General features: G+C 34.0%; 1 protein-coding gene across 1 annotated transcript; it reads right to left on the bottom strand.

The window, feature by feature from the left end:
- Positions 1-966: 966 nt before the first annotated feature.
- Positions 967-23,245, bottom strand: LOC114332995 (activin receptor type-1). The gene is made up of 7 exons (XM_050647925.1): positions 22,912-23,245; positions 14,273-14,825; positions 10,859-11,164; positions 8,898-9,120; positions 6,748-6,935; positions 2,211-2,436; positions 967-1,377 (listed from the first exon to the last, which is right to left on the bottom strand). The coding sequence occupies exons 1-7, from the start codon at positions 22,970-22,972 to the stop codon at positions 1,228-1,230; spliced, it is 1,707 nt and encodes a 568-aa protein (XP_050503882.1). The 5' UTR covers positions 22,973-23,245; the 3' UTR covers positions 967-1,227.
- Positions 23,246-24,932: the final 1,687 nt, after the last annotated feature.

Raw genomic sequence — 24,932 nt, 5'->3', positions numbered from 1 at the left:
GACATATAATAATAATGTATACAGGGTGTCCCAATTTAGAGATATGACGTCATCGTTGATTTTCTTAAATGGCAACACTGTCATTTTGATAGCTATTTTGATAGCGTGTGTAAAGTTATACACATCTGAAAAATTTCAAAATTTTATTCCCTACCATTTACAAGATAATAAAAAATAACAAAGTTATGAAGAACAAGAAGTAATCAAATAATAATTGAATTTATTTATTTCAATTAAGCAAATGCTCATAACGTTGCCCATTGACAATTTGACAATAATTGAGGGCAACATTATGAGTTTTTGCTTAATTTATTGAAATAATTAAATTCAATTATTAGTTGATTACTTCTTTTTCATAACTTTTGTTATTTTTTATTATCATCTAAATGGTAGAGAATACAAATTTGAAATTTTGCAGTTGTGTATAACTTTACACACCGTATCAAAATAGCTATCAAAATGACAGTGTTGCCATTTAAGAAAATCAACGATGACGTCATATCTCTAAATTGGGACATCCTGTATACATTATTATTATATGTCAAAAATGACAATTTGATATACTAATCGACGGGTCTGAGCATTTTTCAAAAAAACAGTTAGTATTTTAATTATTGAATATATTACAAATTACAGATATAACTTTGTTATTTTCTATTATCTTGTAAATGGTAGAGAATAAAAATTTGATATTTTGCAGTTATGTATAACTTTACAAACCCTATCAAATTAGCTATCAAAATGACAATGTTGCCATTTAAGAAAATCGACGATGACGTCATATCTCTAAATTGGGACACCCTGTATACATTATTATTGAATGTCAAAAAGGACAATTTGAAATACTAATCGACGGGTCTGAGCATTTTCCAAAAAAACAATTAGTATTTGAGATATTGAATTTATTCCACTTTACAGACTCTCTCTGTATGTGTAAAGTCATTCACAAAAAATAACTACAGGTACTGCAGATGTAGGATAGAATATACTGTCAAAGGAATAATGCACATTTGTCGTATTGAATGAATAAAAAAATCTGTCATTGGTACGATATCAGATCGACTGAAATTACCAAAATCAACAATGTGACTATACTTTATTACGATATAGTTGCTTTTCATCTTTATTTCGGTCAACGTCACTATCCTCTAATCTGTTCCTCTAAATCGTATATAACCCAACGCTTCTCGGTACTAAATAATTTGATTAAATACCGATATTTTCGCTTCAGACGCAAATTTCCATATCTTCCATCTTTATAACTGTATCTGAACTAGCTAACTTCAACAAAGTTTTCTTGATTCTAAGCGCCGGCAGGCGAACGTTTGGATTCTGATGCCAACACTCTCTCATTAGTTTTGACATTCCAGCTAACAACTAAAAATGTAAAATTGTAGTTAGTTTAAAATAGAGTAATATAAGAAATGTGAACATAATTAACAATAAAATAATATATTCGGTAACAAGTCAATAAATATAGACATTCCCGGCACATAAAGCTTTGTCTATTAGAGTACGTAGTATCTCTTAATATATTCAAGTGCTATTTGACAACGGCCTCAAAATATTGGAACTTAATGTTAGAGTAACCATAAACATGTGTTACACGGATGTTAGCTTAAGGCCATAGCTCACACAAAATATTTGCAAGTATTTACTAAGACTATAATTGTGAAATATTATTAAGTTGAAACAAGTTATAGATTGTAGCATTTTTTGTACACTGTGATAGTGTAGATCATATAAATTGCCTAAGTTTTTATTTATCATTTCAAATAACATTTTAGATCTTTGAAACAGAATAAACGTAATCCAATTGTTTATTTACATTGGTAAATGCCACTTAACGAAAGAATGGTTTAGATTTGATTACAGTACAGAGCCTTTACTGTGCTTTATTTTGATGCTATTTTTATTAATTTTATTATGTTATAAAAATATCCTTAAACTTTTCCGATGTGTGTATACATGATTTTAAAATAATATCAGAATGTAATACCAAATAGGCGACAGAAAGTCGAAAGTCAATGGATATTGTGCTCAAATTAAATTTTGGCCAAAAAACGCGGGATCAGTGTCGCCTCGGACGATATTTGAGAGGATCATTCTGATTTTTGTGCTATGAGTGACCAGTTGGGACGCGTTGGGATGCTTAGCATCTCAGCTTATATCTAGAAAAATGGGAAACGTAAATTCATAAAAATACATACTATATCACTGGCCCATCGGTTAGGTAAATTAGGACGCTGTTGATCCACACAGACAACTTTTCTCATGTCTTCAAAACTCGGATCACTAGGCACGACATCGAAAAAGGGCGGTTTGTAGTCTTCGGCAATCCCGTTGCTCACCGTCCTTCTGCACATTTCCCAGAAAACCAGGCCAAGTGCATACACGTCTGCTCTCCTGAACGAATCAAAATGACCCATTCGTATCCTAGTAAAAAAAAATATTATTTACTGTTGTTCATTCCACTATTTTATTCCACTCAAAGTAGTGGAACACAATAAACCTGTAGTGCTAATATTAATCGATTTTCATAAAACTTTTGACACAGTTGAGCTAAGCAAAATAGTACAGGCACTTAAAACATGCAGGCTAGATTATAGGTATACAAAATTATTATACAATATATACCTAAAGGCAACAACCACTGTCAAATTGTATACTAATAGTAACAGGGAGCGAAAAAGTGCGTAGAATGTAGGCTAATAAGTCTAATGAGCCATGCATTAAAACTTTTTCTTAAAATTATACATCGCAGAATATACAAGCAATCCGAAGAGAGAATACAAGACACACAGTTTGCATTCATGAAAGGCGTGGGTACAAGAGATGCACTGTTTAGTCTACAGATATTATTCCAAAAATGCAGCGATATGACTTGCGATATCTACACCTACTTTGTGGACTACCAAAAGGCATTTGGTACAGTTCAACACCGAAAAATGATGGATGTTCTAACAAAAGCCCAAATGGATGATAAAGACCGGCGTATAGTACAAAATTTATACTGGAATCAATCAGCCACAATAAGAACAAATTTTGGAGATGAACCGACGGAAGCGATCCAGATTCTGCGAGGCGTTAGACAAGGATGTATACTTTCACCTATATTATTTAACCTATATTCAGAGGAAATATTTATCCTTTATTATCCTATCCTATTAAGCCTTGGAAAATTGCGAACATGGAATAATCCTAAATGGAGAACGCATAAACAACATCCGCTATGCAGACGACACCGTTATTTTTGCAGACAGTTTGAACAGTTTACAGCAACTAATAAACAAAGTAAATGAAGTAAGTGAAAGATACAAGTAAACATATCAAAAACTAAATTTATGGTCATCAGCAAAAATAAAAATAGAAACGTCCAACTGCTTATCATTAATACACCAGTGGACCGAGTAAAACAGTGCACCTATCTTGGAACAATAGTAAACGAACAATGGGATCACTCAGAAGAAGTAAAATATAGGCTAGGAGTGCATTCAACAACATGGCCAAACTCTTTAAAAGCCACAACCTTAATCTGGAGATAAAAGTAAGGCTCCTACGATGTTATATATTTTCAATTTTATACTACGGAGTTGAATCCTGGACACTCACTGAAGCGATGGAGAAAAAACTTAAAGCCTTTGAGATATGGCTATACAGGCGAATCTAAGGATGTCATGGACAGGCAAGATAACCAACGAGACCGTACTACGAAGAACGGGGAAAGAAAGATTGGTGATGTATACGATTAAAAGGAGAAAGTTAGAATATCTCGGACATATAATGGGAAACGGCACTAAATACAGATATGTAACTGAAGGTAATCCTTCAAGGCAGAGTATTCGGAAAGCGAGGAATTGGGAGAAGAAGAATATCATGGTTAAAGAACCTAAGGAAATGGTTCTCCAGAACAACTACTCTATTTAAAGCATCAGTTAATAAAATAATTATACCCAGATTGATCGCCAACAGGCGCGGATACAGAGGGGGGTCAACGGGTCCATGGACTATATTGTATTTAGTCTATAAGGATTTTTTTTATTATTTATTATTTTTTTTCTGTCAGCCAGAGCTCAATTCCTTTGATACCATATTATGTATCTGAAATGACTGAATTTTATCCTTAAAGTAAGTGCGAGTCGTATGGCTAAATCTGGACAATAAAATATTTGCGGCACGTCTGACCCCTCTATTATGAATTTCTAGATCCGCACCTGATCGCCAATATTCGAAAGGAATAGGCACCAAAAGAATAAGAATAGAAAAACAGAACAGAATGGAGGGATCCATGTTAGGAATAACTATGCGAAAAAAAAATGAAGAGATTAGGAGAAGAACCAAGGTGACTGACGTCATCGAAAGGATAGCCAGACTAAAATGGAAATGGGAACGACACATAGCTAGAATGACAGATGGGCGATGAACAAAGAGATTATTGGAATAGGGGCCAAAAGACAAGAGAACCGTCGCACAGTGGTTCCAAATGCTGAAAACGTGGTCATGAGGCGAAGAAAAAAGTCCCTATCTAGGGATTTTCATGTTTACAGTTGTTTTCTCATACTATCGTAAAGTCGTAATACGCAGGTATAAGGATCAGACTGGATGTATTGTGGTTCACAGCTCAGGAACAAGTGACCCATGTCCGAGGTTATTTTGGCCGACAGAGAAAGTCTAAAAGAACGCGTATATTGAAAACGCTGTAAAACGTTTTGTGGTTCATCAATTTTATCGCTATAAAGCAGATTCTTCTTTTTTAAGTATGTAGTAATGTAAGATGTAAGTTAACTTAAGTTTTAATAACAATAAATGCTTTAAATTTGTTACTACATAAATAGTGAAAATATAATTGAAATAATCAAAATTTTGTAAAGATACATTCAAAAAGTACAAAATTCTGCATAATTCTGCGAATAATGTTTATTAGTCTTAAAACATATTGTAAGAAGATACAGAATCACTTTGGTTTAGCTGCCTATAACTGCCTATGCATTGCTGGCAGTTGTTTGAATACAAAAGTGGAGAATGACGCATATTACATGATTCTGGCGATTGTGGAGTATTTATGGGTGGTTGTACATAAGTAATAGGTACTGAATATTGTACTTCACAATCAAGATGTATTGGTGATCAGCAATTTTAAAAACCCCTTATAATATAAATTTTTAAACACATATGCATTTAAAATAAAATTTTCGAAATTCTTTCGGCTATATTGAATCCGCCATTTTGTTTTAATAAAAAGTAATGTTAGATTTGTAATCATCGACCTTAAATTACCAAATTTGACAAAACAATTTGCGTTTTGATTGATACTTTCAATTTCTTTCCGCCATGTTGGATCCGCCATTTTGTTTTTCAGAAAAAATAATGTTATATTCGTAATCAGCGATGCCAAAAATCCCTAAGAACGAAAGTAATTCCGAAATGTATAAACAATATACGCTTTTAAAGGTTCATGACCACGTTTTAGGCATTTGGAACCACTGTGCGTCGCACAGTGCGCAGTGGTCCAAAATCCAGAAAAGCTGGCCAAAAGTCAAAAAAAAAATTCAACGTTTCGAGAATTAAATTCCCTATTCAGTATTAGCAACCCTAGAGCTATATCTACTATACCTGAATTTCCATTTCAATTCAAAGTTGACCTTCTTACGGAACAGAAGCGCAGTTAAGAATAACGAATATTTTATACAAAGTCTTGTGCGTGTATCTCGAAAACGAAGTGCGCAAATTAAATTCTGCAAAATGGAGGATATTCGTGGATCCATCTTTAATAAAAGCTGATAATATCAAAATATTTGTATATGTGTTATGTTTAGTATATTTTAAGTTGAAATTAAGTAATAAGAGAGTATATATTTTGAAAAAATTAAATTTTCAGATAGGCAAATAGTTATATATTCCATCGAATTCCAAGATGCTACTACAATCATATTTTAGCTTATATTTCTCTCTTTAAGATTCAAAAAAAATTAGCTGCCACTATCTGCCCCTTTCGTTTTGCGAGAATTTTTTGTACAAGCGCTCTGCGCTATGAGTTTCAATATAAATCGTTAACAACGCAGAATAATCAGATCATGCCGCAGTATTCAGGTAGTTGTTATGGCTGTAGATCTTTAGTTATTTCAGTATCATAAGGTAAAATCAAAGATAAAAGGGTCAGTTAGAGTATTGTTGAAAAATAAAGTAAAAATTAGTTTTGACTTTCATGTCATTAATAATCGAATTTAACGTTTGGATTAACAAAATCTGCCATTTTGTTTTTTGAAATTTCGATTTCGGATTCGTAATAAGCAATCTCAAAAACCCCCGGATATCAAATTTCGACGGTATTACATATATTTAAAATACATAAACCCGCCATATTACATCCGCCATTTTGTTTTTTGCAATTTAGACTTCGGATTCGTAATTAGCGACCTCAAAAACCCCTGGTTGCCTAATTTCAGGCAAATCAAAAAACACTTTCATATTTTGGCCATCTTTTCGGGTTTTTGGACCACTGTGCGTCGGTCCGATTGACGCTTGAGCGTCATACGCTCATACGACGCTCATAAATAAAAACGATGAGAGCAGCGCAAGACAAACGGGTTTGGAAACACGGGGAAGAGGCCTATATTCGGCAGTGGACTTTTGAGGCTGGATGATGAAATTCGTTAAAAAAAAGCAAATAATATGGCTAGGCAACTTTCCCAAAAGGCTTAATTTTGTGCGTTGGTCACATAATAAAGACACCATAAGAGTACTTACGTCTCGTCTAGAACCTCTGGACTCATATATCGTTTCGTTCCAACTCTTGGATTGGACCCAATGTCCACTTCATCGGTAGATTGGAAATGAGTTACGGCTAGCCCAAAATCAGCTATGCAACAGGTACCATTGTTTTTTACTAATATATTTTTGCTTTTAATATCTCTATGCGCTATTGCCGGTTTTCCCTGAAAATAAAATAAAATTTTAAGTAATATCTTACATTAACACAATCTTAAATTTAAATTTTAGCATGTATAGTATAATTACTACGAAAGAAAAAAATTTGTAACAGGAAACTGTAACTACATATTCAACATTCTTTTTGCCTTATCCCTATGCGGGGTCGGCTTCCCCAATTGCATTTCTCCATACAATTATATCTTGGGTCATATCAATATTAATGCCCTTTACCAACATGTCCTGCCTAAGCGTCTCCCCCCAGGTCTTCTTTGGTCTTCCTCTCCTACTCCTTCCAGGAATCTGTACTTCATCAATTCTTCTCATTGGGTGATTAATGTCTCGACGTTGAACATGACCAAACCATCTTAACTTATGCTCTCTCTTTTTGGCATCAATTGGTGCCACACCTAGACTTCCCCTAATATACTCATTTCTAATTTTATTCTTTTTTGTCACTCCATTCATACATCTAAGCATTCTCATTTCCGCCTGATGCATTCGTTGTTTCTCTTTCTTTTTCACTAGCCAACATTCAGCTCTGTACATCATAGCCGGTCTTATGGCTGTTTTATAGAATTTTCCCTTCAGCTTCAATGGAATTTTTTTTTCACACAACACACCACTCGCTTCTTTCCACTTCATCCACCCAGCATTAATTCTACTGCATTCATCTCCATCTGTTTCTCCATTACTCTGTAATACTGATCCTAGGTGCTTAACACTATTGCTGTTCACAATAATTTCGCCATCCAAAGATACCATTTTATTTGTAGCAACTCCATCTTTAAATAAACATTCCAAATACTCTTTTGTCCTACAAAGTTTTAAACCTTTTTCCTCCAGAGCTTGTCTTCACTGTTCCAGTTTTGGTTCTAAGTCTCTTAAATAATAATAAAATAAATAAATAAGGGCTAAGCACCGAGCCTTGGTGCAATCCTACATTCACATGAAATTTATCAGTCTCTCCCACACCTGTCCTAACATTAGTCAATACTCCCTCATAAATATCTCTCACAATCTTTACATATTCACCAGGAACTACTTTCTTATTGAGTGCGCACCACAGAATCTCACGAGGAACTCTATCATATGCTTTCTCAAGATCAATGAATACCATATGAACGTTTGTTTCTTTATTCCTGTATTTTTCATTAGCGGCCTTATAATGAAAATAGCATCTGTTATTGATCTGCCCTGCATAAAGCCAAATTGATTATTGGATATTTCGGTTTTTTCACGTATGCATCAATTACTCTCTCCCATATTTTCATGGTGTGACTAAGTAGTTTTATAGCCCTGTAGTTTGTACATTGTTGTTTATCTCCCTTGTTTTTGTAAACAGGTACTAATATACTTAATTAACTAACTAACTACATAATAGTAGGATAATTTAGAAGTAGCAAAAATGCGGTGAACATAATTTTAAGGTTGTATGAGTAATTTTTTTAACCAGAAATGTAGAACACTTCTACATTTAGTTGTTCTTGTGGTCCAACTTATTAGCAACATTATTCTATACAATCATATTTCAAATGCGTTTAACTAGTTGATTTTGCCTTGTTTGAGTGTCCCTGCTTCATAGCCATACAGAAGCAGGGACCATATTATATATTATTATAATATAAAGGAAGGCGACCGATTTGAAACACAATATCGTGGCCCTCAAGGTACGTTTTGACTGTGCTGATACGGATAAATCCTCGATAAACGTCATAGTAAATAGTAAATTTCGCAACACAGCAAATCTACCTTGTCTATAATATATGTCTAGCGGCAAACATTTTAATTGAGAGACCATTTTGTGTTATGATAAATAAATAAGTATTTAGATGCTCTCCACCAAGTATATGAGATTTAGAAAATGAATTACCAGCAATACCATCAGTCTTGAAGTATAGCTTAACTTAATAGTAACGGAAAAACAACTTTAGTAATGTATTCCACATATTCCTATATGTGTAACTTACCTGTGTCCCAAATATTTCAGTGTGTAGATGGACAAGACCATTCGCTAAAGATAAACACAGTCTCATTAGTTGCTGATGGGATAAGGAAGTATGATTTAGATAATCGTACAGACTACCTAAGGAGTGATAATGCGTAATTAGCCACAACTGGGTGCAAGAATTCCTAGAAGTCATGTCAGATCCAATGTAGCCCAATATGTTTTCATGGCGGAGTAAAATTGTACTGTAAAAAAGGATTAGTTCAATATTAGTCCATTTACTCACTGTTTTTGCTCCGAATTTTAAGCAACCGCTTAGATTAACATGAAATTTGGCATACACAAAGCTAAGATATCAAACAAAGAAGTGATATTGTGCCGATGTGTGCTTTTGTCCTGGGAGTGAATACCACCCCTTGTCGGGAATGAAAAAACACCATCATCATCAGTAGCTCTTCCGGACTTTTCTGTATACTTTCCGGACCTGATTGTAGGGAGCAAAGTTGTACTTTTCCTCCCTACGGAGGAAAATATTTTTCCTCCCTAGGGAGGAAAAGTAAAAGTGCCGTCATGGTATTTCATTCATGAAATATAACTTATTGACGCCCTGTACAATATCTATTTTCTATTATGTAAGTATCTATACATTTTAACGTTTATTTATAACACACCCTGTATTTTGCAGAATGGTGAAAACAATAAATTGTTATTTTGATTTACCAATGTTTACATTAATAATTTGACTTATATTTGACAGTTGACAGTTATATTGTACCTACTTGTTAGTTTTAGTTTTAATAAATTTTGTTGGTTAGTTACATAAATAAATTAAGTAAAAATGAAAAAATGACTTGTTATTAATTTGAGGAAGGTGGAAAAACCATATGTACAACATGGGAGTAAAGTACCTTTTCCTCCCTTGAATGATTACTGCCCTCCGCTACGCGTCGGGCAGTAAACTTCATTCTCGGGAGGAAAAGTAGCACTTTCCTCCCTTGTTATACAAATAGCTATTACGCTTTCGATGTTATAGTCTCCTATTGTCAGATTCTGTAGGTTTCTTTGGCCTCTCGATTTGCTGGCCTTCATGTATTTGTTTCATTAATATTTAGGCCACTGTTTTGTGCCGCTCTTTCTATAGCATTAAATGCTTCTATCATTTCTCTTTTGCTTCTAGCTATGATATCGACATCATCTGTAAATGCCAATATTTGTACACTTTTTGTTATTATTGTTCCTCTGGTGTTGACTTTTGACTCGCTAATTATTTTCTCTAATGTAATGTTGAATAGAATACAGGATATGGCATCTCCCTGTCGTGGGCCCATTCTAACATGTATTGTATCTGTTAGTGCGTTTTGAATTCGAATTTGGCTCTGTACTTTTACTATATAGTCTGTTCGCTAAACTCAGACGCAACTTTCTAGATATTTTAGTCGGTAATTTTGCCAATTTTAGTAAAATTTGCAAAAAATATTTACTAAATAGTTAATAATCACTAAATAGTTAGTAATTTTGCCAATTTTTGCAAAATTGGCAAAAAACAAAAAAACTATCGACTAAAATATCTAGCCAGTTACGTCTGAGTTTAGCGAACCGACTATATCAAATAAGTTGAGTTGGAATATTAAACTCTTTCAGGGCGTGGATCAGAAATTCTCGATGGATACTATCATAATGAAAAAACATACATTCATAATAAGTCCAGAAGTGAATACATACACTTACTAATTCTAAGCAATTTGTCACCAAATCAATACTTTGACTTTCACCCCCCCCCCCAAGTAAAAGCAACCAACGGCACAAGAAGTTCAACTTTTAAGTGGAGGGTAAGTAGAACCTGAATCCAAATTTTCATGCAATTCGGAGGTGACCCTGAAAATTATAGGGTATCACCTTATTACTGGGCTATTACTTAGTAATGTCGGACAGGAAATTTAAATTTAATGTGTCATAAAGATTACTGATATTATTCTATCTTACCTGTAAATTTCTGTTTCTCTCGACCAGCTTGCTTCATCTCTTGAAAAAAATATTTTCACAGCAATATTTTCTCCATGCCACATTCCCTTCCATACTTCTCCATATCTGCCTTTTCCAATACACTCTACCAAAGAAATTTGCTTCGCTAATGTTCGTTGAATTAATAATGGTAAACCTGAACCGCTACCAGATGTCATAGATTGCTCCAAATACTCTCTTAAAGTGCTATCTCCTGCTGCCGTTGCCCTGAGCAAATCGTCACTTGCATAGTAAGTGTCTGGATCCATTCTGTTTTCATTACATAATCTACAAAATATAAACGAATTACCATTTCTTATGTTTGTTCTGAAAAGAACAAATGAAATCTGCTGACTAATTAACATCATTGATTATGAAAAAGCATTCGTCTCCATAGAACTTTGGGCACTAGAGAGAGCCATGAACAACTTCAGGCTAGGTTCCCGATACAGAATGCTCATAAATAATATTTACAAGAAAGCTAGAATGAAAATACAAGTAGATGAAAAAACCAAAGCTATACCAATCAACAGAGGAGTTCGCCAGGAAGACTTTATCTCACCAAAGCTATTCACACTGAGCTGGAAGATGTGTTCAAAGACATTAACTTGACAGATAAAGAAATAAATATTAATGGAAGAAAACTGAGTCATTTGAAATATGCTGACGACATTGTAATATTGGTACAGACCATGAGAAAAAGTAGGTCTTAAGATGAACTTGGAAAAAACAAAAATAATGACGAATACACTAAACATTAGAAAAATAACGTTGAATGATATAAATTTAGAAAAAGAGAATACATCTACCTGGGACAGATAATGTGTAAAAAGCGTTCAGTTTAAAGAATCTTCATATAAAAAAGAGCAAAAACACAAACATTAAAGCCCAACTGTATGCCGTTGATTGGTGGTCCTTCAATAGGTAATGAATCTGTTGGAAGGGAAGATATAGATGTATCTGCCTGGGGATGCATGTTTTGTGTGGTTGTATAATTGGATAAGAAATGATTGAGGCTCAAATTTAACTCATGTGGGTCCTCTACCAACACTGATTCTTGACTTGTTATATCTATGTAGTATTCTCATCCAATTGGAGCCAGATGACGATTAGACACTGTCGTCTCCCACCCGTCTTTATTTTAACAAAAGTTTCCGTTTAACAAAAGAGTACTGAGGATTTTCCTTTATTACCTCCATTTCTTCTACGACAGGCTGGTACTTCTTTTTCCGTTCTAGTATTTTCATCAAGACATGCTCTGATTCCGCTAAGCATGACAGTATTGTCAACTAATGTCACGGCATGGGAAAGCAAATGGAATCTAGAATACTCATCTATTACCATAAGAATATAACGTTTATTAAAATTCAAAAGCACTGGTCCTTGAGTTCATAGGTAGATGTGGCTTTTATAAGCTTCGGAAAAGGCTCCTCATTCTTAAAGTACCTCGGCTTGATTTTAGCAGATACTTCATAGTCACCAATCTTGACTTCATCAAGAGAGAAAAATTTTATCCAGTGAGATATATTATGTGTTATCTCTGGATGACAAACTGCTGTGTGAAGTGATTTGAGTTTTGTTATACCTGCCATTGTGGTAGTAGCACAAGAGTATGTACGTAAAATATTACGTAAAATTTTTTGGTTCTATAATGTTAGAAAGTGGTTTTCACTATCTGCCATTTTACTATTTAGACCACCAACAAATAAAGTAAAAATTGCCATGCTAGCCGAAAACATCGTTGTAGCGAATAAACATCCTAAAAAGAAGAAGGAATACGAATACAAATCAATCACCCACATATTGTCCACATTAGCAGGGCGTGACTATTTCGTCTTCCCAAACATAAAAAAGTGTGACATTCTCAGAGGTAGGTTTTGCAATTCATGTAGAGCGTAGAGCAGAAATTATCATTCAGAGAAAAAAGAAAAATAATTGATGGATTCGACCGTTACTTGATGGAAGTTCATTTTATCTAACAATAAAACACTGAAAACGTTTGTTTTCTATACTTCCACAAAATTTATTACAACTATGTGACTACAGCTGTGCCTTTCTCAAGTGATTTAGATTACTATGGGTTTGCCTTTTTAAAGTCTTTAACTGAAAAGGTTGAGGAGTGGGGAGCTGTTTGTCTCGAGTTGGTCATTCAGAATTATATCTGTCGTTTTCAATTTATTAATTTCCATAGATTCTAATAAAGATAGCTTAAGGCCTTTATTCTGGATATGCAGAATTTGAAACTATTCATTAAAATAATGATTATGATCTACAAGGTGAAGTGCGTATGTAGAAGTGTCTGTTTTTCTATTGTTGAAAGCCCGTTTGTGTTCTGCTATCCGTTTGTCAACGGTTCTGCCAGTTTGACCGATGTAAGTTTTCGGGCAGTCACCACAAGTTAGTTTGTTAACACCACTCTAGTTGTTTTCTCTTTCGGCTCTTATTGTTCTTAATATATTTGCTTAAGTTGTTGTTAGTTCTGAAAGCTGGTGTTATTCCTTTCTTTTTTATGTATCTGGCTATTTTTGTTGTTATCTTGTCAGTATATGTGAGAGAGCAGAAGGTACTGGGTTCTTTCTGTGGTGGTGGATAGACTAATTTTAAACCAAAAACTCCATAAGAAAGCCCTGAAATTAGTCAATCCACCACCACAGAAAGAACCCAGTACCTTCTGCTCTATCACATATACTGGCAAGATAACAACAAAAATAGCCAGATACATAAAAAAGAAAGGAATAGCACCAGCTTTCAGAACTAACAACAACTTAAGCAAATATATTAAGAACAATAAGAGCCGAAAGAGAAAACAACTACAGAATGGTGTTTACAAACTAACTTGTGGTGACTGTCCGAAAACTTACATCAGTCAAACTGGCAGAACCTTTGATAAACGGATAGCAGAGCACAAAAGGGCTTTCAGCAATAGAAAAACAGACACTTCAACATACGCACTTCACCTTCTAGATCATAATCATTCTTTTAATGAACAGTTTCAAATTCTGCATATTCAGAATTTATGAATAAAGGCCTTAAGCTATCTTTATTAGAATCTATGGAAATTAATAAATTGAAAAATACAGATATAATTCTGAATGACTAACTCGAGACAAACAGCTCCCCACTCCTCAACCTCTTCAGTTAAAGACTTTAAAAGGCAAACCCAACAGCTGTAGTCACAAAGTTGTAATAAATTTTGTGGAAGTATAGAAAACAAACGTTTTCAGTGTTTTATTGTTAGATAAAAAGAAAAATAATCTTTCAGAAAAGAAGATGTTAGGAAAGCATCATTATCAAGTGTATTGAACAAATGGGAAACAATTTCAGAAAATAAATTAGTCAAATAACAAAAATCATGGGTTTAACAATCAAACTATCCTTACAAACAGTTTTTCTTACCTATTTCTGTAATATCTCCTTAGAAAATATAATGCAATAATACCAATAGTTCCAAATACTACTAATGGTCCTAATACAGCTGCCACAATTTTCATTCCATACATTAACGATTCTGCGTACTGACTGCTTTCCTCAAACTTGGGAGGCAATTCAGGAAATTCCCCATCGTTACAAAAATCTCCCACGCAGCACTCAATTTTAAACTGGCCACTGGCATGTCTTTTATGCTGGACAGTAACGGCAGCTGCCCTGCAATAGAGAGGAAGCTGTTCTTGATCCACTGTACAACCTCTTGTAATACTTTCTTCCCCATTGCTTTCTCTGACACGTGACTTCCAGCACTGTATAGCATTTCTACATGTTGTAAGTTTGGAACAGTCAGGTGGTTCACAGGAGTGGCACTTATAACGCTTTAAATGTGAATTTTGTATCGAGTTTGGATTTTGCTGTCGAGATAAAAGATCAGGAGGTGGTTCCCCTGGATCATTAACATTAACAATGTCATAGTCGTCCTCTGGATCCTCTCGCAGCTCTGGAATTCTCTGAAGTTCTCCTAAAATATAAAAGCACTTGAAAGGTTGAACAATTACTAACTGCTATTTGCTATTTGCAAAGAAAGCAAAAGATTTTAATCAGATTAGATGTATCCGAGATGAAAATAATAAAATACTAGTTCACGAAAGGGATGTCAAAAAGAGATGGAGAAAGTACTTTGACAGCTTATTAAATGAAGAATTTGACAGACAGCCTGTAGAGTCAACGAAGACAGTAGCAGCAATGGTCACCAAAATAACAAACGAGGAAGTGGCTCAAGCAATTCAAAAAATAAAGAAAGGAAAAGCGGTAGGACCAGATAATATTCCTGGGGAAGTATGGAGAGCATTGGGAGAGACAGGAACAAGGTGGCTAGCAGGCCTATTTAATAGAATTATGGAAGTTGGACAAATGCCAGACGAATGGAGAAGCAGTATACTGGTACCTGTTTACAAAAACAAGGGAGATATACAATGTACAAACTACAGGGCTATAAAACTGCTTAGCCACACCATGAAAATATGGTAAAGAGTAATTGATAGACGGATATGTGAAGAGACTGAAATATCCGAGAATCAATTTGGCTTTATGCAGGACAGATCAACAACACATGCAATTTTCATTATAAGGCAGTTGATGGAAAAATACAGGAGTAAAGAAACAAACGCTCATATGGTATTCATTGATCTTGAGAAAGCATATGATAGAGTTCCTCGAGAGATTCTGTGGTGGGCACTCAATAAGAAAGGAGTCCCTGGTGAATATGTAAAGATTGTGAGGGATATGTATGAGGGAGTAACGACTAGTGTTAGGACAGGTGTGGGAGAGACTGATAAATTTCATGTGAAAGTAGGATTGCACCAAAGCTCTGTGATTAGTCCGTATTTATTCTCATTAATTTTGGACCAGATAACAGCGGAACTACAAGGTAAGATTCCATGGTGCTTAATGCATGCTGATGATGTTGTGTTGGTAGGAAATAGTGAAAGAGACTTAGAACAAAAACTGGAACAGTGGAGGCAAGCTCTGGAGGAAGAAGGTTTAAAACTTAGTAGGACAAAAACAGAGTATTTGGAATGTTCATTTAAAGATGGAGTTACTACAAATAAAATGGTATATTTGGGTGGTGAACTGATTGTAAAAAGCAATAGTTTTAAGTACCTGCGATCGGTATTACCGAGTAATGGAGAAATAGATGGAGATGCATACAGTAGAATTAGGGCTGGATGGATGAAGTGGAAAGAAGCGAGTGGTGTGTTGTGTGACAGAAAAATTCCAATGAAGCCGAAGGGAAAATTCTGTAAAACAGCCATAAGACCGGCTATGATGTACGGAACTGAATGTTGGGCAGTGAAAAAGAAAGAGGAACAACGAATGCATGTGGCGGAAATGAAAATGCTTAGATGGATGAGTGGATTGACAAAAAAGGATAAAATTAGAAATGAGTATATTAGGGGAAGTCTAGGTGCGGCACCAATTGATGTCAAAATGAGAGAGCATAGGTTAAGATGGTTTGGTCATGTTCAACGTCGACACGTTAATCACCCAATACGAAGAATAGCTGAAGTGCAGATTCCTGGAAGGAGTAGGAGAGGAAGACCAAAGAAGACGTGGGGGAAGACGATAAGGCAGGACATGTTGGTAAAGGGGATTAACATTGATATGACCCAAGATGGAATTGTGTGGAGAAATGTAATTAGGGAAGCCGATCCCGCATAGGGATAAGGCAAAGAGAATGATGATGAATTCTTCAACTGGAATATCTGGGAAAAGTCAATAGAAAAGATGTAACATCTTGTAGGTATCGAAAATTTTACTGTGTCATAGATTTTTATTAACATTTAAGCAAAAAAAGTGACTTTTTCATTCATTTTTTATTGTGAAAAAAAAACATGCATTGTAGATGAAAAAGTTCAACAGAAACCTTTCTTGAAAATACATCATTTTTAAAATAAGACTTTCTAAATTAAAAATGTTTATAAACAAAAAATATTACAAATTAACTAAAAGTAAGCATTTTTTCGAGTGTTTATAATTATTAAAATAAAAAACAAAAATATTTAAAACACATTTTACAATTTAAGTTTTGATCTAGTAACTACATGTCTATATGTTTAAGATGGCCCGATTGGTCGAGTAGTTTTTAAACAATCCTATTTGTTTATCCCATTTGAGAGAAGAAACGTTATTTTCAAATGGCTGTACAGTTGATTTGTCAATAGTTAGATCAAACTTGGGAGGTAATTCTGGAAATTCGCCATCGTTACAGAAATCTCCCACGCAGCACTCAATTTTAAACTGGCCACTAGAATGTCGTTTATGCGAGACAGTAATAGCAGCTGTCCCACAATAGGGAGAAAGCTGTTCTTGACATCCTCTTGTAACACTTTCTTCCCCACTGCTTTCTCTGACACGTGACTTCCAGCACTGTATAGCATTTCTACATGTTGTAAGTTTGGAACAGTCAGGTGGTTCACAGGAGTGGCACTTATAACGCTTTAAATGTGAATTTTGTATCGAGTTTGGATTTTGCTGTCGAGATAAAAGATCAGGATGTGGTTCCCCTGGATCATTAACATTAACAATGTCATAGTCGTCCTCTGGATCCTCTCGCAGCTCTGGAATCCTCTGAAGTCCTCCTAAAATATACATAGTTATGTAAATTGGAAATTTTCTAACTACCCCAGGAAAGAAGCCGAAAAACCACTTGAAAAGGCCACTATTTTTCAATTGGAATCAGAGGCGTAGCTACCGCCGTATCAATATACGGGGCCCCCGACATTCAGGGGCCCCAGCGCGGCATATCGACACAAAATTCCATTCAAAAAATTGAACAAAATATTCTACAATTATTTCACTCTTAAAACGCTTTGAACAGTGTATATTGTTTTGATATCGACATTTTCGTGAAATGGATACTTTATCTGTAAGTATATAAACTATATTTATGTACAGGTACCTATCTATTTTCTGCCCCTCGCCTTTCTGTAACTACAGAGCTTTTTGTTTTCAAGCTACTTTTTATTGTCTATTCACCGTTGGTTGTATGTGAGACTGTGAGACATTGTATAATGTATAATGCCAAATTGCAATATTTGTAATCGCTTTACCTCTGAATATTTGAAACATTGAAACACTGTGTATTGTTTTTGCGTATATTTTCGTGTAATTTGTTCTTTACCTATAAACTGTATTTAGGTATATCTATGTATTTGCCGGTCGTTCGCCGTTAAAGTACAGAGCTTCTTTGTTTACGTTCATTTTCTATGTCCATTTACCCTTGGCTTGAAAAAACTGAATATGTTTTAAAACAATGAATTTCAACAATTCAAATCTATTTTTCGACTTTGGTTTATTAGAGTTTGTTAGGTTTATTATTATTATGTATCTATATTTGGGTTTTATACGCAAAATTTATTAGTTTCTAAGGTTGTATCATGCAATTTGCAATTTATTTAAATTTTGCAATATACAGGGTGCTTCATTAATAATTGGAAATAATTTTACTGTAGATTCCTGGGCTCAAAAATATTAAGATTTAACCCGAAAACAAAAAACGAAAACTGGTGTGTTTATTCCAGAGATGAATCGATTTCATCAATTGCGAATTTCTAGTACCGATCATATGCGTCCGATTTGGGTAGTCAACTGCTATTTTTATCGCATTATTTTTTGTGTGTTTAATTTTGAAGCGTTGTTGACACTAGATTATTAAATTAGAGGTATTCTAGTACTAAAAGTTACTCTTGCTTTAGGTCGATAAAATACACCGTTTTTTTTTTGAAAATTTTTTCAAATTTTGTTCAAATTCAAAAAACGAATCATTTTCAAATCGATTTTTCTAGAAGACAGTGAATCCTACTGACTTAAAGTAAGAGTAAATTTTAGTACTAGTACTAGAATACCTCACGATTTAATAATCCAGTTTCAAAAATGCTTAAAAGTCAAAGACAAAAAAGTAAAGCGATAAAATAACTGTTGCCCTATCCAAAGAGGACGCATATGACCGGTACTAGAAATTCACAATTTATGAAATCGATTTATCTCTGGAAGATAAACAGACGTACATACCAGTTTTTGTATTTCTAAATAGAAGTGTTCTAGAGGTATTTAAAAAAATTGATTAAAAGTCACCATCTTTAAAGAACTCCAGCTTCCTTATTTTCGAAGTAGGTGATTTGGGTTAATCCTTAATATGTTGAGCCCAGGAATCTACAGTTAAAATATTTCTAATAATTAATGAAACACCCTGTATTATTTTGTTTTATTTCATTATCTTTTATTTTGTAATAATATTGACGATTTTTGTAATTTCAGTAAACTGTATAGCTGGTTCCTAAAAAAACTGATATGACTCTTAGTAAGATTTGATCATTTTGAGCAGTGTATTTGATTGGTCTGACACAGTGCCGGATTAAGAATCCTGAGGCTTCTAGGCAATCCAAGCTATGAGGCCCCTTAATAAACCTAGGTTTCTCCGTTTTTAATAATTTTTATTTTTGAAAATGTCCATTAACCTGTTGCGAAATAACCCGAAATGACTGTGAAGCAGGAATAATTGTTTTCCCTGCAAGTTTAAAGCTGGGCTATAAAATATTTGAACTGTTCTAGTTCATTTTCAAGTTCAGATTCAATATCATCAGGATAGTTTTCATGTAGTTTTGAAGCACACTGCTTTATTTGAGTATCACTCAATTTTGGAAAAACACAAAATGACCAAATACTGACCCGTACACTGTCAGCCGATGACTCAGCTCAGTAAAGGGGCGTCATTTGAAATTTTGATTGGGGGGGCAAGCATTATATATACAATACTATAGTAATAAAATTGATGTATTTTTTTGTACATTTGAGTCATTTTCAGGGTCCTGAAATTTATGGAAAATATAATGTCACTCAAATGACATAAAATTTACATGAATAGATTGGTCTCGTAATTTAAAGAATTTCATATCATTCCGCCAATTCCGAATTATCGTTATTAACAGCGTTAATTGTAATTCAAATTTAGCCAAATCACATTTTTGAAGTTCATAAAACTGGCATTCATAAATAATATTAGTCTAGTGGCTATTCACAAGGGTTTACTCAGCCTGACATAAGAGGATTAGAGGAAGTACAACTGACCAAATTATACTTACTTTATTATCAATAACAATAAGATAAGAGTAAGCCTCTGCCTTAATCCCTCAGAATGATTTATGGAGTACCACATTAACATATCTTTTCTCTCTTTGACACACGTACATTTACATTTGATTTTAGATTTATTTTTATCAATTTACGCTTTTATTATTCAAAATACAGAGTTGGCGCAATGATAGAAAATTAGTGTAATTTCAAGTCCAATCTATTCATGTAAATTTTATTTCATTTGAGTGACATTATATTTTCCACAAGATGTGTGCAGTGTCCTTTATCTGACTAGTCAAAAAAAGAATTTTGTATGTTATACACATGTATAAACACATACATCTATACATATTATTACACATTCATAGACAGCTACACAACAAATAAAAAAATTAATAGTTGAAGGTACAATAAAAATTTACAAATTCTTCAATGCTGTAAAAAGCATGGCCAACTAAAAATGTTTTTAGATTTACATTAACGCATTTCTTTATAAGACCTTCATATAATTGAATCAGTCTTTTCAGAAACCCTACCTGTCCAAAAAAGCAAAGTTGTGGAAAAGGACAAAAAACATCCAAGGTTGTCGGGTTTCTAGTGATACAGAAAAATTTTCTCCACTCTTTAGGTTTATGTAGAATGTTAAATAGGGTCGGGTTTTTCTTGAAACATATGACTCTGTATCTAAGGGTAGTAATAATTCTAAAAAAAAAACGAAAATTGATTTTTTGGACATGTTGGGTTTCTGAAACGACTGATTCAATTGTCCTATCTGATTTAACAAACATAGAGGACTATATGAGTTGGCTTCGTCCAGATTCTTTCCGGGTTTTGGTAATAATACAAGTTCTCTGCATATCAATTCGGGTTTCTCTTTTACTACCAGCTTAATTGCTTCTGGCCTTACTTCATCTGGACCTGATGCTTTACCCGCCTTTATACTTTCTGCTGCTTGTATCATCTCTTCAGTAGTGAACTCTGCTGGTGGAATATTGTTGTCTATCCATAGGAATGTGTTGTCGGGCTTCCTTAGAAATAGGATGTTTGCTAATTAGATCTTTCTTCTTGCACAAAGGTTATATGGGGGCTCGAACCTTAGGAAGCACTCACAACAAGGTGTTGACCCTCGCTCCGACCATAGGATTGTACCATAGTATCGAATGCCAGGTAAAATGAATGCAATACATATGTTAAATGTGAGCATTCACGAACATGAAGAGTATGCTATGCTCTAGGTGAGGATGTGATGGGATGGTCTCCATTATGAATGTAGCCTTAGGCAATCTTATATGCTTTGCCCCATGTCTTCTTCCAGCACGGCACACAAGTTCTGTTAACATGTGCATTTAGAGTAGAGTAGAGTAGAGTAAATTTTTATTTGCATAAATTTTTAACATAATTGAGCAAATAACGTCACATTACTAACAATCACATATTAAAAAATATTACTAATAATCACATATTAAAAAGATATATTAACAATACACTAAAATATACAAACAATACAAATTACATATATGCTGATCAAGGCTGATAGGCCAGGTACTCCACCACAGTATACAGCTCAATGTTAACTAGGTGTTGAAAAACCGTTTTTTTTAAAGCTTTATACCTTGTTTCCCGTTGAATGTCAGATGGTAGACTATTGTAAAATGTAACGCACGCATACAAAGGACTTCTCTCTATTAGGGACAATCTGTGAAGTGGAATATTCAAATTAAGGCTTCTTGTGTTATATTCATGATTTGGTAGCAGGTGATAAAATAAAGTAAAATTTTTAAAGAGAAACATAATACATTCATATATATAGATAGATAGCTGAGAAAGTGAGTATATTGAGTGATTTGAATCGGCCTCTACAGGATTCTCTCGCCTTTAGTCCTAGGATCACCCTGACTGCCTTTTTTGGACTATGGAGACAGTTGAGCTATCCACCGAAGCACCCCAGAAGACTATTCCATATCGCATAAGAGAATAAAAGTTTGCATAATATACTGATAGTAAGATTCCCTGGTCTAGATAGTTTTTCAAAACTCTTAATGAGTAGCAGGCTCTATTTAGTTTTTTTGTCGCATTTTTTATTTGTTCTCCCCAATTCAAGTTCTGGTCAATATGAAGACCAAGAAACTTAACTGATCTATTTCTGATCTATTACTGGTCTATTATCTAACATTTAGCCCTTTTAATTTCTCTTCTTTTTCTTCTACTGACGCCACAACCCTTTATGAGTCTTGGCTTGCTTAACAATGTTCTTGCCACTGCCTGATGTTCATGGTTTTAAGATCTCTCTCTACGTTGTCTATCCATCTTTTATAGGGCCTTCTTCTTGTTCTATTTTCTTGGGGCTTCGATCTCTGGATCACTTTTACAGCTCAATTATCTGGCATTCTTTCTAAGTAACCAAGCCAGTTTAGTTTCTCTACTTAATTCTTTTTTGGTACTCTTATATGCCTCCTTATGTTCTTCCTGGTTCCTGTGCCTTTGTGCTTATGATTAATCTGTAATCTCCAAGGAGGTTTCTTCTTCTAAACATTTGTTATCAACAGTAGTTAAGTTATAATATCATCAACAATCATGTACAGATTATGATTAGTGAAGTCGTATTTGTCTACTATTATTGCATTAAAATATGCATTGTGTATTAATAGACCACCACATATTTACAGATTGTTTGTCATTCTATGTTCTCAACCTACTCATCCAATATTTCCATTATTGTGTTTATTACTGTGTTACACAGAGAGTGGGAAGTTAGCAACCTAATTAATGACACCACAAATAAGTAAAGAAATATGCAAGGGTTAGTTGGTGGCACAAGTTTTACTACTATAACAAATCCTAATTTCTAAAATAACATTTTATGAGGAAGCCCAAGCAAAACAAAAAAAATAAACCTCATGTTTTAAAACAAGGTAACATTGTAAATGATAGAAGACGTCTATTGCGAAAAATTAGAAATTGTTTATATTTACCTATCACTGAATGTATAACTAGAATAATAAACAAATAACTTCCTATTTTCTTGGTAGCCATGATCCATTTGTTAGTTTTAGAACTGACAAGTGACAAGTGACAACTGAGCTGACGCAAGGCAAGGTTTATATTTTTATTTTCTTTTATATCTCTAAAATAAAGATTCTATTCAAAAGCTTTTAAAAGTCAAGATACTACAAGACACTAACGGCTAGTACTAGGGGGGGATGAATAAGGGAAAATTTTACATGTTTTTTTAAATAAATACAAGAATGCCTCGCCATGCAACGTATTAGGCAACACAGATTTCAGATCGGACAGAATTTTTTTTGTTTTGTTTTTCTTTCAAGTTTAGCCACCATACAATAAAAGTAAATAACAGCGTTTATACCATACAAGGCAACTGTTGGCAAAAATTAGGCACTTACACAAAAATGTGTAAATCTTGAAATTTTACAAGTCACAAGTACCAAGAATAATGTCAGAACCAAAGAACCGACACAAACGGATTATCTATGAACTAAATTTTTATACGCATGTGCCAGATCGGCCATTTCTCAATTTGTGTGAATAGCAAATAATTTTGGTGACATTTGTCTCGTACAGGATCGGCGTTTGTTGTCACAGTTGTTTGTTTGGCTTGGCTTGGCGTTAGTATTTTGTTTTTGTATCAGTTTGTAGCTCATAATATTTTGTATAGACTTATTTTCTATATACAGGGTGTCCAGAAACTCTACCAACAAACGAAGACAGGAGATTCTTCAGATAATTTTAAGATAATTTAACCCAATTCACTTAGTCCGAAAATGCTTCCTAAGGGAGATAGAGCTCTTTGAAGATGGCGTCTTGTAATTAGTTTTTCTTAAATACCTCCAGAACGTTTCTATTTAGAAAAACAAAAATTGGTACACGTATTTATCTACAAGATATAAATCTAATCCATCCATTGCAAATTTCTAGTACCGATCATAGGCGTCTCTTTTGGGTAGGGCAACGGTTATTTTATCGCATAACTTTTTTATCTTTAACTTTTATGCATTTCTGACACTGGATTATGAAATTGTGAAGTATTCTAGTACTTAAAGGTACTCTTGTTTTAAATCGGTAGGACACACCGTTTTCTAGAAAAATCGATTTGAAAATTTTTCGCTTTTTAAATTTAAAAAAAAAATTTCAAAAAAAAACTGTTTAGAAAGACGAAAACTGGTACATTTATTTATATTCCAGAGATAAATCGATTTCATTAATTGCGAATTTCTAGTACTGGTCATAGGCGTCCGTTTTGGGTAGGTCAACAGTTATTTTATAGCATAACTTTTGTCTTAATTTTTGAGCATTTTTGACACTAGATTATTAAATTATGAGGTATTCGAGTACTAAAAGTTACTCTTACTTTATGTTGGTAAAATACTTCGTTTTTTGTTGAAAAGTTCTTTCAATTTTTTTTCAAATTCCAAAAACTAAAAATTTTCAAATCGATTTTTCTAGAAAACGGTGTGTCCTACCGACCTAAAGCAAGAGTACGTTTTAGTACTAGAATACCTCACAATTTAATAATCCGTTGTCAAAAATGCATAGAATTTAAGGACAAAAAAGTTATGCGATAAAATACCCGTTGCTCTACCCAAAACGGACGCCTATGACCGGTACTAGAAATTTACAATGGATGTAATCTATTCATCTCTGAAAAGTAAATATGCATACCAATTTTCGTTTTTCTAAATAGAAGCGTTCTGGAGATATTTAAGAAAAACTAATTTTATGACGCCATCTTCAAAGAGCTCTAGCTCCCGTAAGAAGCATTTTCGGACTAGGTGAATTGGGTTAAATTTTCTTAAAATTATCTGAGGAATCTCCTGTCTTCGTTTGTCGGTAGAGTTTCTGGACACCCTGTATATTTTCTTATATAGCCTACAACTATTGTTATTTTCCAACATTTATACAATTTAATTCTTTTTGAGATATCTTGATTATGTGAATTAATTATTTTAAGCTTTTTCATGAACTATAAACTATCGCA

The sequence above is a fragment of the Diabrotica virgifera genome, chromosome 4, assembly GCF_917563875.1.
Source record: "Diabrotica virgifera virgifera chromosome 4, PGI_DIABVI_V3a".
NCBI classification, from domain to species: domain Eukaryota; kingdom Metazoa; phylum Arthropoda; class Insecta; order Coleoptera; family Chrysomelidae; genus Diabrotica; species Diabrotica virgifera.
The sequence above is the reverse complement of the archived record's forward strand: the minus strand, read 5'-3'. Positions and strand labels throughout refer to the sequence as shown.

Excerpts from the sequence above, each read along its gene's own strand:
- LOC114332995 (XM_050647925.1), bottom strand. The coding sequence starts at position 22,972 with ATGGCTACCAAGAAAATAGGAAGTTATTTGTTTATTATTCTAGTTATA. Across the intron at positions 11,165-14,272 it reads AGGAGATATTACAGAAATAG|ATTATGTAATGAAAACAGAA; the intron begins GTAAGAAAAACT and ends TATATTTTGTAG. Across the intron at positions 9,121-10,858 it reads AGAGAAACAGAAATTTACAG|TACAATTTTACTCCGCCATG; the intron begins GTAAGATAGAAT and ends CCTTTTTTACAG.